This window comes from Lissotriton helveticus, chromosome 11 (assembly GCF_964261635.1).
Source record: "Lissotriton helveticus chromosome 11, aLisHel1.1, whole genome shotgun sequence".
NCBI lineage: Eukaryota > Metazoa > Chordata > Amphibia > Caudata > Salamandridae > Lissotriton > Lissotriton helveticus.
In genome coordinates this window covers 88,599,642-88,618,377 of record NC_136072.1, presented here as the reverse complement: position 1 = coordinate 88,618,377, position 18,736 = coordinate 88,599,642, and the positions used below count along the sequence as shown (strand labels likewise).

General features: G+C 41.1%; 1 protein-coding gene across 1 annotated transcript in view; it reads left to right on the top strand.

Moving 5' to 3' along the window:
* Positions 1–18,736, top strand: part of SLC7A14 (solute carrier family 7 member 14) — a 304,031-nt gene that overhangs the window by 154,394 nt on the left and 130,901 nt on the right. The window contains exon 3 of the mRNA XM_078667705.1: positions 10,426–10,920. Coding sequence (XP_078523831.1) covers positions 10,617–10,920 — 304 coding nt within the window. The 5' untranslated portion in view covers positions 10,426–10,616. The remainder of the gene's footprint in view (positions 1–10,425; positions 10,921–18,736) is intronic.

Below are 18,736 nucleotides of genomic sequence, written 5' to 3'. Positions count from 1 at the left end.
GTCCACTGAGAGTAGAATGTTGTAAAATAAACAGGTAGAAAAAGAACGGCAAACATTACATTTTGGAGCAAATGGTCTGTAATAGCAATATGTAACCCTGAGCCACTTCATTGTCTTCAATTGGGCTGTTGACATTCTAGTGTTCTGCTAAAGTGTTATTCCAGACCACTCATATACTTTATTTTGGTCATAATAGAACATAAAAGTGCATATGCAATAAATTAACAGACATTAAAAACAATCCCCATAAGTAGACATGCCAATTAATAAATATACAGTATTAAAATGTATCACAGGATTCACAGGGTGGTAGCCCCAGATGGTGCATAACTTTTTGCTCTACTATCTCCCCGCCTGGAACATCACCAACCCTCTGTATCCCGCCATCAACCAACTAACATGTGTCTGCCCCCTTGATAAAATATATTCCACATCTGCAACAAATGTCATCTGTTAATTACCTGTCCCTGCAAATATGACCCTGAACTGCAGGCAAGGGCCCATAATGCTGGAAGGGAAGATAACAGCCATTATTGCCATGCATGTGTGGGCAGGTAGGTGACTAGCAACTCTCTTATACCAGCATGCTGGAGAGAACATATTGTTTATTTTCTATGCAGCCCATGTATCTCTCCAGTGCTCTTGAAAGAAAAGCCATTCTGCCTTCCCTGCTATAGGGTGCTGGCTCCAACCTATGCCGTGCTGAATGCAAACCTAATCAACTACAGAAATAGAGAAATAGGTTGGTTAACTTTTCTGTACTTTTGCGGTTGACCCAGTGAGTCTTTGAGGTAGTTCTTAACTATTCTGTGCTGCCATCTACATTCTTCATTCATAGTCATTAAGGTATACCATTGCCCAGGTCACTCATTGAATGGGTATTAAAATGGGCATTTGGCAAAATGATATATTAGTGAACAGATTGGACAGGGCTGTGTCTAAAGTAAATAGATATCTGTCATTATTCAGGCACACTTTAGTGTTCAAAAGAGTGAAATAATCAATATTCTCATTTAGTCACATTGCCTAATAGACAACCTTAATCAATAAAACTCAATTTCCTTCTCTCATTGATTGCTGTGCTTTTAATTCCCTGAACAGGAGCACATAATTGATTCTGACACGGCCTTGTTAAATTTGACAAGTTGCTGCTGTCTGGGGACATGATATGTTGATGTCCACTACAAAAAAACTCCTCATAACAACAAACTGTCCATAGGGAAAGGTCTAATGGAGGAAAAATCAGACAATCAATGATGAGAACCTGGGAACCAGCAAGAAAACTGGAAAGTACTCTAGTACTCTAGGCCACAGTGCTGCAGTTATTTAATGGATTGACTGCTTTATAAACTCCTACCAAGCTAAGCTGTGATATCTGGAAGTTACATGCAAGCTGGTAATGACAAAATACTATTTTTAATGTAATCTTAGAGAATTCAAGGCCAGTGACATTATGCACATTTCCCCACATTCTTAGTGTCAAAGCAAAGGTGGCTGGCTCCAATTCTTGCCCTCATATCTTTACATCGTAACCTATGGAACAGAAAGGCCCCCTTAAAACACCTCTGCGGCAACCAGCATTCCTTAGGTTTTCCTTTGCATTAGAAGTCATGTATGCTTCCAGATGTGGCTGGTTGGTTCTTGTGACAGGGAGCATACAAGTATGCAAACAGGCAAACCAACCAACTACAGATGCGGCTGGTTGGTTCATGTGACAGGGAGCATACAAGTATGCAAACAGGCAAACCAACCCAACCAAGATCAGGGATGAGGCCACCAAACGCATTTCACTGATCTAGCTTCATGGGCTGTGATTGCACGTGAGTACCTAGAGGTGGAGCACTCCTAGCACACTGTCAGTCCACTGACCCGGGGGAAGGGTAGGGATGAGGGGTCAGATTGGTCTTTATTTCCCAGGCCCTATCCCTACACTTTTTAAGGCCACGCCCTCTAGTTGCTAACGTTTATTTATAGATTTTGGAGCAAAGCTGTAGCCGGTTGCTTCCTTATGTAGGAGCAATAAAAAATAAATGACTTCTCTGTTTATTCAATATTTACCTCAACAGGCTATAAAAATATGCCACGCCTTTATAGCTTATTTTTTTTATTCAGAGCCCAAGAGTACTAGAGACGTGTTCTTATCAAAACTCATCATGCAAGAGCCGCGACTGACAAATGCTGGTCACACTCTACTGTAGAGCCCACTGCCTCTATACTCCTCACCCCAGCCCAGAACATGAGCGGGATCACCAGAGGCTTCACGATGCTGGGCATGCTTCTTGCCCAACTGATGCCAATGAAGAAAACAATTAACATTTTCCCAGTACACTTACAGTGGGCATGTGGACACTCACAAAAGAGCGAGCAGAAACCATGAAGTGCCTGGAAGCACGTAAGAGCCTTAAGAGAAGTCAGTGAATGAAAAGAAGGATGACATTTTGAGACCATTGAAAGTGGGAAGGTGTTAGTGGAGGAGCAGCGTCTCAGATATTATGGGCCTGATTACAGTCTGGGCGGATGGGATACACTGTCATAAACGTGACGGATATCCTATCTGCCGTATTACAAGCTCCTTTATAGCCTAGGGAACCTCTAATACAGTGGACGAGATAACCTTCACACAGTGGCTGCTGGTACTCAATGGTGTTGGGGGCGGGTCGCGTGGATGGGGTGGTGGTGTTTGATGGAATGAAAAAAATAAAAAATAAACACTTATCTGTCTTCTGCCGCCGTGACTGCCACCTCTTCCTCTTGGTCCTCTTCAGCCGCTTCCAGGGCAGGAAGCACCCGGCTCCCAGCCTCCTGATAGCCAATCACAGCACTGCAATGCAGCATAGTGATTGGTCTGAGCACCATAGATCGGCACTTAGCTAAGAAGAGGAGACTGGGCTTGTTCTCCTTGCAGGATGCAATCCAGCCTTCATGGAGAACATACAAAGTGTGCATGACTGTTTGACCGGCCTTAGACGGCCGGCCAAAGAGTCATGTGCAATTGGAGTGGGCAAACCTGGGAGCAGAGCAGCTCCGCCCCTTCACAGCTGAGCAAGGGGAAAAATAAAACGATAATAACATTGAGTTATTATCATATAATTTTTTTCCTTTTTGACCTGGTCAGTGGAGCGACAGTCTTCCGCCTTAGCGGCGGAGCTGCCACTGCCGTCACGTTTGTGATGGAATATCCCATCCACCAAGATCATATTCGGACCCTGAGACTGGGATGAAGAGTGATGGGAAGGTAATGTTAGAATATACACCTATCTCCTCTGTCTCAGTTCCCGTAAGGACTGAACAATTATATTGCTGAGTATTGTGAGGTCATGTCTTTAGCATTAAACTCGGTAACACTGAAAGAGAAAAATGCTAATACAAAGCACAGTAAAAAAGAAAGATCTGTTGCATAGCAACATGCAAGCCTGCAAGTTAGAAAATATGAGATGCCTTCTTATAACATTTCAGAGATGTTTAAGACATGGGCAAATTGGGCAATTGCGCCAAGCCCCCACCTTCCAGGGAGCCCCTGGGAAAGTGAAATTTCTCTGTCTCACATCTATTTCTCCATCTCATTCTTTAATGATGCCCTATTCAACATTGCTATGCATCATGGAACTTGAATTACCAGAAAATGTGTAATAAAATTCAAAGCTCTTCCATAAAGTGGTCCCTAAAGTATATCTTTGCCCAGGGTCCCCAAAAACGTAAAATGACACTGGAAAATGTACTAGTATGAAAACTGATATGCTTGCAAATGGACGCTTCTAATCACTGAAGTTGTGACGGTAGCAACATACTACAGCAGTTGCTGTGCAAGGCGCGAGGGTCCAATGTCGAAGTATGTTATATGCGCCTTCAATAGTTAAAGCACGTAGGGGCAGATTTATGAAGGCCTTGCGCCACCGGTGCGTCATTTTTAAAATGGGAAAAAGTGACGCACCGGCGGCGCAAGGCCTTCATAAATCTGCCTCGTAGTCTCCATCCGGCAAGTGCCCAGCGCATGCGGCAAGCGCTCTTATTAAGCTCTTGCATCATGGACAAAACCAACAGTGGAAATCTGTGGGTGTGTTTGCCTGACTGATGCGTTGGTGCATAATATACAAAATATAATTTGATTATAATAAAATAAAATAAAAATATATATATATAAATATATATATATATAAAAATGTATTTTAATATATACATGTATGTGTGTGTATATATATATGGAACTACAAAACAATTTTTGTGGCATAGCCAGTCTGTTGTCTATACATATTACCACGTGACCTGTTATGTCAGACAAGGGGAGTGGTTGCTTATACTTTAAATGGTAGATGGCGTTTTCACCATTTCACACGTGAACAAGGGCTCTAAATAAAGAAGATTTACTGCCCAGAAGAAACTACATAGGTCTGTGTCTCTTTCCTCGCCTAAACCGCCGTGTGTGGTATCAGGAAGTGGTTCGAGTTTTCAGGATATATATATATATATATATATATATATATATATATATATATATATATATATATATATATATATATATATATATATATATATATATAAATAAATACTTTTGTATCAATTGCATTCTTCCAGTCAGGGTGTGGCTGTTTCTAGGTCAGGGGGAGATTGCTCTGCAGTTACAGTAACATACAGCAGTCAACTAAAACACGAGGCTTGTGGCAACCTTCCAGTGAAGTGACTGGAAGAAAGAAGCAGTGTGACGAGGCTCCAGCCAGGCCAACAACAAACCTATTAACTGCATTGATAGAACTGTTAGCATGTTAGTTGAACTCTGTCCTGCTTGTTGTTTATTTATCCCATGGGGATGATCTGTCTAGGATATTAAATGCAGTGTTGTTGCTTTTCACAAATTAAAACCTCACACTGCAGACGTCCAGCCGGGGTTCTTTGAACGCTCTTCCTCACTGGGACCAGAGAGTCGGTAGGTTGTCTCTCAGATGCATTTTAAATGCCAATATCATCCATATTTTATTCACTTGACCACGGGTGGAGGAGGAGGGAGGAGTGGGCGAGGCGCGGGGAGGGACATGTGCCCTAGCAGATCGGATCCACTGACCCTAGGTTACTGCCTGTTTTCTCTAGTAGGTTGAGCCAGTCTAGCATAGATCTGGACTTCTTTGGGGACTATCGATTCAGTTGCAGTTTTGTTTGGTGTGTTCTGTATGCACTTATTTATTAAGTTATAAAAGATGTTCATGTAATGTATTCTTATTGTGCCAAAGAGATTGGAGCCTGAAAGTATTCTCATTCAGTGCTTTTGGTGTAGTAAAAAACATATTTGTGTTTCAATGCTACATGTATTTTGAAGGGAAAAAAACGTAGGGCCTCATTTATGAGGCTGTGCGTCACTTTTACGCTGCCGGTGCGTCACTTTTTGTGACGCACCAGTGGCGTAAAAAATGCGCCTTGTTGTGCCATATTTACAAAGTGACGCATTTAGGTAGTTGCGTCACTGTGTAAACCCCTGCGCCACATTATACCTGCGCCAGGTATAATGTATGTGATCTATGAGATTTCACTGCGCCACTTCTAGGACGCAAATGTGTCAATATTTTACGCCTGCCTCACAGCAGGCGTAAGACTGACGCAGGCCCTTAAACATGGGGCTTGCCCCATGTGAAATGACCCATTGCTGGAGTTGCGTCACGTTTGTGACACACTCCAGCACTGCGTCACTTTTGCGCCCTACAGATACGTCAGAAATACTGACTTATCTGTAACTCCTTGCGACTTGATGCGTCATACAGTAAATATGACGCATCAATCATGTCGCAAGGAGGGCACACTAAGAAGTCACGCATCGCTGCTTTCACGCAGCGATACGTGACTTCTCATAAATTAGGCCTTTAGAGCTTCAAGTTCTGTATATGACCCAATGCTTCATTTGATGCTGTAGTGTCGATGAAATATTTGTCACAGATTTAAATTTGCATTGTTTTATCTTTTCAATTAAAATGCGTTTTTTTCTACTTATTTTCTCCTTCTTTTGGTTTAGGTTTGTCTTAGCAACTGTTTAGCTTTGTGTTGCTTTAATGATTGACCATTTGAAGGTTGTGGTGTTTAATACTACTGTTTCAATTTTAAAAAAAGTGTTCTACAGCTTTCTGGTATTAATTAGGGGACTATTCATAGACTGCACTCTGTAGAATGTTTAGTAGTTATGCAAAAGTACTAACAACGTACTATAAAATGCTATTCACAAACCTAAATGCGGAGGTCTCCGCCTCCACTTTTAACTTCCTTTCTCTGCATTGGTTTCAGTATTTGGGGCATGCATACTTTTAGAATAAAAAAAAGTGGGATAGACAGGGAGAGTGGCTGGAAAATGGTAAATACTTGCCCTTAAATGGGGGGGGGGGTTATGGGAGGATTAAGGAAGGATTAGGAGGACTAGGCAGTGCTTTAGAGAAGGACATGAACACACCCACAAAAGAGTTAGCCCGTTGCCATTCACAAACTGCCCTTTAATAGTTACTACAGCCAGAAAGGACTCAGACCAGTTGAATATGTACTCCAGTTCAGAGCTAGAGTAAGTGAAGCACAACAATTGCCTACCCACTGGTACTGAAACACCCTGCCATACAAAAAATAATGGAGGTAGCGACTTAAAATAGAACCCAATAGGAACTAATATTAAAATGAATTAAATTAAGCAATGTAACATCTCATAACTGGGATTCTGGTGCCTGCTAAATTTTGGCAGGTTTCCTGTTACTGTCACACTCTAAATGAGGCGCCAACACTGTGCAATTTGGATATCATCTCTGTTTTTTTACTAAAATATTTTTTTAATGTCTTTACTGAATTGGGCTATGTAGAAGCCATATCGTTTTGAAAGATTGTAAGCTATCTATTAATGCAATAACTAAAAAATGTTGGCTGTTGATCATTTGTGGAATTCTTGGGGGCTTTTTTTGTTGCATTTAAGACTGAACAGTCACTGTCTCTGTGAGCTGTAGTGCTTAAGGGCCTGATTGAGTGTTTAGTAGACTGGGAATTCCATTGCAAATGTGGCAGAGTTACATGTTCGCCAAGCTCTCAGTCCCTCCGGCTTATTTAGAGACGGGCTTACCCTAAGCTTTCAGCTAATGGAGCCCGCAGTGACTCCATCCACAAAAGGTTTCCGCCAACAGAGTTGGGGTCATTGGAGTAAGATAAAACCTGGCAGTGATGGAAAGGAAGATACAATATTGACCCACACACCATGAGAGAAAACTCTCTGATTGTGGAGGGGGTCGTTTTTTTTACAGAAACAAACTCCTTCTTTGGGAATTTATTTTTGAAATCCATAAAAAGTAAAAAAAAGTTTGGTGAAGTTCCCTCCTGTTCACCCACACCCAGCACTATCGCAGGTAATAGGAGCTGCTGGGGTGATGATATTGAGCAAATGCCCTTTCCATAGACCTGCAGTATCCTTCACCTTGCTGCTCATTGACTGGTGGAGGGTATTAGCGGCTAAAAATCTGTAAATAAATCCACATTTGTAAAGCGCACAATCACTCACAAGGGTCTCTAGGCGCTGGGGGCCGTCAGGAAGATTAAGCAAGCTATTGTCCAGAGTCACATGGTGCTGGGCTAATCTGCCACCGGTGCCGGGGATTGAACCGTGATCCCCAGATCAGTCGCCCTAGCCGCGGCGCCACACCTCTTCTAGAATTAGGTCATCACGCTGCTCATTTTGTGTTACAGATATTGATTGTACTAATTTATTTACTAGAGGCTGCTATCACATGTTGATCTTAGCTTTAACCTAGTATTTATTATACTGAGCCAGGTCTCCTCTTTTAATTGACTTTTAGTGGTTTTATGGAATTTATGCATCATTTTCTTATCCACATTTTTAAAGATTTTAATTAATGATACAATAAAGGACCTTTTAACTGACTGGAGGAGGGATAAGGGATCAGAACATTTCCACCCTCTGAAATGTCTGAAGGGTGTGGCACAGAGAGGAAAAGGCCACCAAACACCACCACGAGGGAACATCTGGAAATATGAATGAATGAATTAGTTTTTTTGTATAGCGCATGGCTACCCGGGGGCATCCCAGTGCTGGACCTGCACTGAGTGAGAAGATCCAAATCATGACTCCCCGTACCTGCACCGTGCTTCGGGAGCTAAATTCTGACTGCCAAAAATTTAATTCTTGAATGCAAGAGCAACCTTTATAGTATGCCTAACTGCTGGCTCTGTCCCTCAGCAAGTGTGTGTCTTGGCCGAAAATCGAGCAAGACCAGGTAGAATTTCTTAGGAGATCAGACTGCTGGATCTTTACAGATTACAAACTAGCAGGAGAAAATTCTTATTCTGCTAATTTAAAATGCAAAACTACAAACCTGCAAAACTAAGGAGTTGGTAAAATTAGAATGTTGCGCATCAGGATTTCGGTTGCAAAACGTTGATACATTTGGCCAGGGCGTAATTTGTAAAAAAAAAAAACATAAGTGATGGGGTTCTCGACAGGAGGCATTTTGCACCAGACCATTTCTGCTGTTAGCACCGCCTAAAACAGAACCATGAAAGTGAGGAGAGGATGTGGCATAATGACCAAAGCAGCTGACTGTGTAACTGGGGAAAGAGGTTCAAGTCTTGTTGTCGGCTCAACCGCCTGTGATTCTGAGAAAATCACGTAATCTCACCGTGCTTACCAGAAACAAATGTCTCCTTAACTGGTCCTCAAAGTGCCAGTGTTGCTGTTGATGAAAAGTGCAGGTGTTGATAGTTTCTCGTGCTCAGCACTGGAAATAACCAGCTCAAATTAAGCACAGTATGATACCAATTTGGTGTGTAGAATGAACGCCTACCAGGTCCTCTTTCAAGCCACTCAATCAGTATCGATTCAGAATCCCATTTTAGAAGTCTGAAAATGTCTTGCTGTTCCTTAAATGGGATTAGTACATAACAATTATAAAACTTTATAAATAAATACATAAATAAATAAATAAATAAGAATGATAACAGATGCAAATGCTGACACAGACAATTTGCAACTGCTAAAATGATTCACACATCTAGCCTTAAGTCACTTATAACGGATTTTTTATGTCTTATTAAGCCTCATTTGAACTAATTACATATATCAATCTCTTTATTACGTTTCCTTAATGGCAAAATCAAGATTTTAACATCCTTAAAAGTAAATAGTCAACCAAATATAAGGGGACTTTTGCATCAACTAAATATGCAAAGCAGTAGGGCTTGCATTTAAATTTGTGTTGGTCTTTCAGAAACTCATGACACGAGTTTCGACCATTTTTTTGTGTATTGACACCTGTAGGGACTCCTGTAGCATACACAACACAAATACTTGATAAAAATGTTAGATTAGCTTTATGTTGTAACAAAACGTCCCATGACTTGTCAGAGACAACCGGGTCGGATGTTTGAATGTCATTGCATGAGTTAGCCTTTCATCCTTCTGAGGTCGATAAAGCGAGGTTGGTTATGGTAAAAACTATTACACAAGTGCCTACAGAAAAAAAAACACTTCAGAAATCAGCTGCACTGCCTTGCTCCATGGTAGAAATCATGCAGATCCATATTTATTGAGAGTTGGGAACCAATGATGTTGTCTCCCATGCTAAGAAAGGCCTTTTGCACTGGGGTGCAGAGACAGTCCAGCGAAGGCGTACGTGAGATTTGTACTCAGGGTACAGCCTCCTTAAGTTTCAGCTCAAGGACAAGGACCCAGTAGTAAGCAATGAATTCACATCTTCTGGCTAGGATTATCAGGACACATTCTATCTGCCTCTTGTTTGTGCTTGGTTTCATTTGGTGCTAGGATTTCACTCAAAGTCAATTGCTCTATTTCAGTAGATCTGGTTCATCTCTCGCATTCTGAGACAAATATCTGTATTTAATGTGATATATTTTTACTTAGAACCCCCTGAATTTATTGATCAAGGAACCTATTCACAAAGGCACCTTGGAGTATGGAAATATAGTACTCCTGTAGTATTCTTTGATGTACTCTGTGAATTGACCCCAAAGCATCTATTAAAGGCAGAAAATGGAAATATACAGGGAATATACATGCGAAGTTAGTATAAATAGAAAGGACTGCGCCCCTTTATTTTTAGTTATAGGGAGTTTGGCGTCTCAAGACCGATTTACTCAGGCACATATAGTACTTCTGTAGTATTGCTTCCCATACTCATAAATGCTTTTCTGAATCAGCCCCACATTGTGCACAATCTATTAAATCATGGTGAGAGAATTATGTAAAAATGTGACAAAATATGTTGGTTGAAATGTAGTTATGCAAAAATCATGTATGTGCTCAACAAACAAGGATTGCTTGATCAAGTCCATGAAGAAAATGCTTTATTAAAGTGTATTGACATGATGTGTCCATGTTTTTTCATCTAAACTTACCCAATGGATATTTATTATGGTCATTCATTTTCATTGCTTCTTTTTTCCCAGGCTCTTCCACAAGACCAAAAGCTTCAAAAAGACGAGCATATCATTCCTGACACATGGGTTACAATGGCTATAGACGTATGAAGCTACTTTGTTTATTCTGCCAGATAACAAGGTTGTGATTCTACGCCTTGTTGAACCTTGCTGTCCACTCTTCGTTTCACATCTTTGATCCTCCATCACCTCTCTCCACGATGAGTGGCTTCCGCTCATATCTGGACCCAAGAAGGATCCAGTGGGGTGCAACATGGAATGCAGTCCACTCCAGGATCTTGCGTACGAAACCCGTGGAGTCAATGTTGGAAGGGAGTGGAATAACCACCCTTCATGGAACCAAATTGGCCCGTGTACTTACCACGTTGGATCTAGTATCCCTGGGCGTTGGGAGCTGCGTGGGAACAGGAATGTATGTTGTAACCGGTCTGGTTGCTAAAGAGATGGCAGGGCCTGGAGTGATAGTTTCCTTCATAATCGCAGCAGTGGCTTCCATTTTGTCAGGTAAGTTTCTTTCTTGAATATTGAGGTGTAACAACCATAGTGGGGTATGTTTCTTGGGTATTTTTGTATGAACCACAATCCCCATATTTTAGGTTTCTGCGGCCAAACGAGGATGAAAACAGCTACAATGAAATATTGCTCTGACATTAACTCTCCTCTCTGTCATTTGGGACCAGGAGTTCCTCACCTTTTTCTTTTATTTAATGGTTGGTTGGAGAGGACATGTTCCACATTCTCTGGGGACATAGAAGCTAAGTGTGCTTGTATGAGTTGTTGCTCCTCTTTTGTTCATAATGCCTTTTTATTTACTTCTCAGTAGCACCACCATCACAAGGGAGCTTGTTGGTCAGTAGTCAACTGAGCTTGAGTTCTGCTTTGATTTTATTTCCCATCCTTTCCTCATTCACACGCTTTGTTCCAGCTTCCCACCTAAGACACAGTCCCTCTGATGTTGGGCCTTAAATCCAGCACTGCTGTGTGACTTCTCCAAAGATATAGCTCTGACATTACCACTCCTCTCTGTCATTTGGGACCTGGAGTTCCTCACTTTTTCTTTTCTTTTCTTTTCATTTCATGATTGGTTGGCGATGACGTGCTCCTCATGCTTTGTGACATAGCATCTCAGTGTGCTTGTATGGTTTTTGTTGCTCCTCTTATTTTCATTATGCCTTTTTTACTTCTCAGTGGCACCCCCAACACAAGGGAGATTGCCCGTCAGGAATCAACTGAGCTCCAGTTCTGCTTTGATTTTATTCCCCACGCTTTCTTCATGTACATGCTTGGTTAGCCTTCCACCTTCCCACCTAAGACACATCCCCTCTCATGATGGGTCTTGAATCCAGCACTGCTGTGTGAATTCTCTGGAAAATATAGCTCTGACATTACCGTTATTCTCTGCCATTGTTTTATTGCTGGAGCGCTGTGGGACTAGTAGTCCCTCACTTCATTGCTTTCCTTATATGGTTGGTTAAAGGTGCCTGTCTCCATATGCTCTGTGGACATAGCAGCTGAGATTACTTTGATTTTTCTCCCATTGTTTATAGTTCCTCATGCCTAATTTACCTTGCTTTTATTTCCTAGTAGTACCATCGGCAAGGAAACTTGCAATTCGCTACAAGAGTCAGCTGAGCTCCAGTTCTGTTTTGATTTTATTTCCTACCATATTCTCCTCCACATACTTTGTTAGCACAGTACTTTCTAACCTAAACAATATCCCCACTCAAGATAGGCCTTTAATCTGTCACTGCCACATTACTGCACACCGAATGCACTGGTGATGCACCAAAGGTATGCCAAAGGCAAGCCCATCTGTCATCTTCCATGCCTGGCTCATGGTCTCCGGGCTCTTTCATTCGATCAGGCCCAGTTCTTTTCTTACTCCTCCAGCCAGCCCAGTCTGTGTTTGACTAATTCTCATCTTACCCTGTCCTTCTCTTTTGCTCTGATCTACCAACCTTCAATGCTCCACATGGACTCAGCTCCCAGTCTGCATTCTTTCTTGCCTCTTCCATCTTCAAATCTGCAAATGTTTCTATTGTAGGTGATTTAAATTTCACCTTAATAATACTAATGACCCTGACACCTGTGCTCTTCTCCCGGACATGGGGACTCTCAGTCTTGCCCATTTGATATCAGACCCCACATACAAACTGGCTTATTTGTATGCGGGGCTGGCTTATTTACAGACTCTTCCTTAATTTTGTGCTTATGCCACTTCTGGGTTCTTTCCCTCTTTTTTGGACTGACCACGTGGCTAATGACATCCACTCACTAATCGCTTCGCACCCCACTATCACCAACCCGGCCAGTATAAGGGACTTGAGACATAAATGGTCTGCGATTACCCCATGTAATTTGAATCGTATACTAACCAACTTCCTTAAGCTGCCAGGTGTAATATCAATAATGCTGCACTCAATTTCAGCAATTGGCTAAACAATGGCTTCAACAGCTTTACCCACTTAAAATCTTTTGCCACTCATTGAAAAACTCTGTCTGCTCCAAGATACTCTGATGAACCCACATATAGGAAACTATTCTGTAAACCTTGGAAAAGAATTAGTGATGTATCAATTACTTAGTGGATAACATTGACTATAAGGCTTCATGTAATTAGGATGAGGGTCCCAATTTTATGAATTCTAACATGGACAGATTGACCTTGTAAACTACAGACTGATATCTCTTCTGACATTTCCCACAAACATTTGGAGAAATGTGTCAATAGACAACTCACCAGCTACTGCAAATCTAATCATCTCATTGACCCCTCTCAATCTGGTTTTCAAGCCTTCTATAGCACCCAGTAGGCTCTCTTGGCTGCAGTGGATAACATCTCTAACATTTTGGTTCAGGGCCAATCCACCGCCTTGATCATATCTCCCATTGGCCTTCGATACCGTCTCCCATTCTATCCTTCTTGAACATCTCCATTCCTCTAGTATCTATTGCAGCGCTCTTAGTTAGTTTTGCTCTTTACTCTATTCCTTTGCCTAAACAATCTCTTTTCTGTCACTCAAAGATGATACCATTAAGATCCTATGTGGTGTCCCACAGGGTTGCAAACTTGCCCCCACCTTGTCTACTCTCAATACACCTGCCAAAGATACTTTGGCTTTCATATTGTATCATACACTGTTGATACCCAGATTATTGTCTCTATCTTTCACAAATTCCATCACACCCAATTTATGTTCAAAGAAAGCATTTCTGCTCTTTTCTAAGATATCACTTAATTGCTATCTGCTGAATAATGACTTAATTAATTTACCAATGTTCAGTACATTTTCTTCTTGGTCTTCTGCCTGGGGCCATCTGATCTGGATGTCACTCCTTTCCTTGTTAACTCTGTAAAAAACCTAGGAGTCTTTCTCGATCATAATCTTACCATGGCCAGCCAAGTCACCAAATTCACAGCCATGCTTTTCCTGCTTCTCAAAATGCAGTTGCTACAAAATCGGTAATCCTGAACATTATTACCTCGCAACTAGATTATAGCAATGTTCTTTATCTGGGAATTGTTAATCATATTCTCCACTGTCTCCAAGTTGTCCAGAACTCTGCAGCGTGCATGATTTTCAATCTGCCTGCTGACGCTCACATCTCTTGCCATTTTAAGGATCAATACTGTCTCCTGGTGTAGAATTATGTCCTTTTTAAGACTTTGTACATTGTCCACCATGGTCTTCACAAGGCTGGTCCTTCCTACCTTAACATGCTAGTCAAACCTCTGTCATGCTTTCCCACTCCACTCGGCAATCCGCCATCTTGTGATCATCCCTTCCATTAGGGTTGCAACACGTGGAGGCCACTCATTTTCATAACTAACATCAAAATCATGGCATTCTTTATCATTGTCTCTCCATATGCTACCCAAAAGGGATGCTTTTGAGAAAGGTCTTGAAACTTGCCTACTCCACACTTAATTGGCATGTCTCATGTCATGTTTTTCTAGTGCCAGGATACCCTTAACAGGTGTACCAATCTAGTAAATAAATAAATAATAATAGTCAAATTGATTTCTTCAGTTGTGCATTTGAGGATAGTTTGCAGGCTCTCAGAAGGGAACTAACATTCTTGCAAAGTTCCAACATGCACAACATGGTAAGCGTTATCGTCATTACAAAAAAGTGTTATATTTTAAAAATGTTATCAAACATTTTTTTTTATTGGACCACAACATATTTACAATATAGGTAAGTTGGTCAGATATAGGATTCTCTTTAAAGAAGTGCTGGAAATTTGAAGCCGCGATTGTGATGTCAGAAGTCAAGCAATGACAATGTTATTGCTGTTCTACTCAAATCAATAAAGTTTGCACAAACACTGGTTGAGTGAGAATGGGCCAGGGCATGAGAAAAGAAGGAGACATCAAATGGTGAAAATAATGTATCATGAAGGATGAAAACCTCCATCATCCTCACAGTTCTTGGAGCTTGGCCATTTGCCCTCCTCGGGGGCATGAGAGTGCACACCCTCAATATTTTAACAATTTATAACTGTAAAGATGTGATGGCCCACTGGGGAAACGGCTGGTGCCCGCTACAACAAGTCCAGCCCTGACTGACTTCCTTGGTCAAAATTTTAATGTACATATTTTAAGCAGCAGAACTAAGGACCTATTTGCCCCACATGGCCCTAAAGATAATCTTGATACACATCAGCTAATCCAGGCCGCACCACATTTGATTGACCTTTTACAATCATTGTATTTTGCACAGGTTTTATACATAGACGTTTTAAACATTTTATCTGATAATTGTTTGATTCTCTGTAGATCTTAACTATTTGTAATTAAATTTTTTTTAAAGATTTTTTTGAATTTTCAACAAAACCAAATAATACATAGGGTAAGCAATAATACATAAAGTGGCCTGAAATAATGCATAAGGGGGAAGTCGCATAACAGTCCAGAGATTATGATTGGTCCAGCAGACTTATCCAACTTAAAAATAATAGGCAGAGAAATAGTTAAGAAAGGTAAGAGGAGAAATGGACTGAGAGATGAGGGGTGAGCCACTATGTTGCTTATATTTTGGTCATTACGCAGCAGTCGTTTATTGTGCAGGGTTGCAATTTATGAATGTGAGACAGTGTTAGAGAGCGAGTCACCGCCGGCTACTATCGTATCTATGGGAGGTGAGCGCATTAGTGTTTTGTACGAAATAACGGTTTACATGTATTACTAGCGCTGCGAGGCCTCCGGGTAGTTATGCGCTATACAAGTGCAATTTTTCATTTCATTTCATTTCATGGATGTTTAAGGTGGTTTATTTGAGGCAAAGAAAATGTCTAACTTGTCCCAGATGGGCCTAGCTGGTGATCTCCATGGTGAGTGTTGGCGAGAGATGTTGTCTGCACCTCTAATGTGAGTAATCCAGTTAATCCAACATTTAAGCAAGGCCTTACGTGCGTTCTTCCAGTTGTTTGGGACTATTTTATTGCTGACATGAGTAATAGGTCAATTAATTCCCTGTCTGTTCGGCTATCTAAGTCTGCGTTAAGAAAACCTGCAATTAGGCAAGTACATTCTTTTTTTAGATGGCAGTTAAATAAGGTAGATAAAAATGCGAACACTTTGTCCCAAAAGGTGGATAAAGTTTTGCAGTGAAGGATGAGGTGAGCTAGATCTCCGACCTCTTCTTTACAGTTCCATACAAGTGGGTTCTTCAAGAAAATGTTGTGCGTGTAAGTGTGCTGAGGTCCAGTATGCTTTGGGAATGACCCATAACTTCGTTTGTGACAGAACTGGGGAAACCTTTTGAAAAGTAACTGATTTCCAAATTTGTGCACAATGTGATTCAGTCAAGGGGTTATAAGAGTATTGTTGCAAGAATGTTGTTAGCTTTTTGTTTAAGTACGAGGATTTAGGGCGTAAGAGTTTATATATATGGGAGACTTGATGAACCAAGCTATTGATTTTCAGTATGAAGCTTGGGAGAGATGGGTTTTCTCTATGCTGTTTCGATTTTGAGATGGCCGCTCTGATTTTAAAGAAGTTATAGAATTCCATTTTTATCAAGTTTGTATTTATTTTGGAGTTCCGAGAAGGTTATGGGATATGTTGAGTAGTCTAATTGTTGGGGGAAGAAGATGCCCTTATCTATGCATGAATGAAAGTATATGGGTTTACCATTGTATTTAATGTTGTGGTTATTCTATAGAGATGCAAGGTTTGAGTATCTTATACTTGAAGGAAGTTTCTAGTTTTAAGGGAGATGTTTTTAAAGATAGATTCTGATCTATCTAACATGATTTTGTTAGAAGTTAATAGGGTGAGAGGGCTTAGATTGCTTAAAATGGCATTTTCTACTACAAGCTAAACTGGGGTGTAGTTATTGGGAGGTTAGAGCCAGTAGGAGCCCTGCTTTGCTAGGACAGCAGTTTGATAGTCTTTAAAGTTGGCCAGGTTAGCTTCCCCAAGTGATATATCTAGTCTGAGTTTTTTAAGGTATTCTAGCTTTTTCATCCTGCCAGATAAAATTTGAGATCAATTTGTCTAGTTTGTGGTGGAAGTCTTCTGATATAAGAGAGGGAGCATATTAATTAGGTAGTTGTCTAATTGGGTGATCATCATTTTTATTGTTTTGATCCTGTCCCAAAAGGTGATACATTGGGGGACCATTTGTCTAGTAGTTTTTTTTTTAATTTTATCTAGGGTAGTGTTCTCCTTGTGGTAGATGGTGTCTAGGATGTTGGTCTCAAACTCAATTCCCAGGTATTTTATGTATCCGGGTTGCCGTGATTGTCTTGAGTTGGAGAGTGGGCATCCTTGTCGCGTGCCTTGCTGAAGGGTGAGTGACTGGGAGAGGGAGCCATTAATCGCGATTTGTGCGCAAGGTTTCTCGTATAGTGCCATGACCATTTTTATAAATGGTTCTCCCAGGTCAAAGGACTTCATGCACTGATTTAAAAATGGCCAAGATACTCTGTCAAATGCTTTCTCTGTGTCTAATGTTATTGCAAAAGCTGATGAGCTAGCGTTGTTTGCATTTTCGAGGACGTGGCAGAGAAGACAAGTGTTGTTGTTTGACCTACGGTATTTGATAAACCCTACTTGGGAGTTGCTTTTTAGTTTTGGGAGGTATTAGGTCTAGTGGCCAAACTTTTCGCATACATTTTACAATCTAGGTTTACGAGGGGTATCGGTCAGTAGTTTTTTGGTTGAAAAGGGTCTTTACTTTCTTTGGGGATTCCGATAATGTTAACTTCGGTAATGTTTTGTTTGTAATGTTTGCAATGTTTGTAATGTTTGTAATGTGGTAATGTTTTAATTAACTAAACAATATAGCCTGCAATTATAATTACAATCGCTTCTGCACTCGGCGAAGCTTCATCAATGGCACTGAAATATCAGCAGCACCTAAACTGCTTTTGTGGAAGGTTAGCTGCTGAGTTACAACTCGGTCTCGGCGAAGTTTCAATTATGCATAATTTGAGTAGTTTCAGGCATTCCACATTATGCTTTCTTTGCAAAATTATGCAAGATTATGAGATTACACAACTTGAGGTAATTGGCGGGTCACTGGGAAACAATCCCATTCTGGGAGCACCAGAACAACTAAAATTAACAGAACACTAGCGACGCTAGCTTGCGGCGCTCAGGGCCGGGTTTAACGCTGGTAGCGCCCATTGCTACAATCACTTTTGGTGCCCCCACGTCTGATGACCACCTCCTCGGATTCTCTCCCTACCACCTGCAAAAGTGCCCCTCATCTCTTGTATCATAAGATGTTGCTAAACTCTATGCCGCCCTGAGGTCACAGCGCCCCCTACAAAGGTCAGCGCCCAGTGAGGCCGCACCAGTCGCATTGCCCTAAAGCCGACCCTGGCAGCGTTTGTTTGTGCCACCTATTTTTTGTGCTTTATATTCCTTGTAGGTGTTCCTCGTATCCAAAATTGATATGCATGTCAATGTTGTTATAAATATACCTCGAAATTCCAGATTTTCATTTCATAAAAGTTTCCTGAAATGTCGCGAAATTATGAAGGACTTTTTTTTTAGTTCACACATCCCTAGTTAAAACAGAATGATAATGTGTTCCGTGTCATCATAGCAAGCATCCAGGTGCTACCAGCATTAGTCACCCATATTCTTTCACCATTGCATGGGTGCAAGGGTCTCCATCTCTGTGCAACGATAGTCTGTCCGGCACGCCTGACTCTTCTTCTACTTGCTGGGCGTGAAGTATTCTGTCAATATTTGTATAGCTATCAATGGCTTTGCTCTGCAATATCTGTGATGTTTGTTCCTACATTATTCCGCTTCTTGAAACTCCTATGTGCTAATGTTCTATTTACTTAATGTCCACTTTCC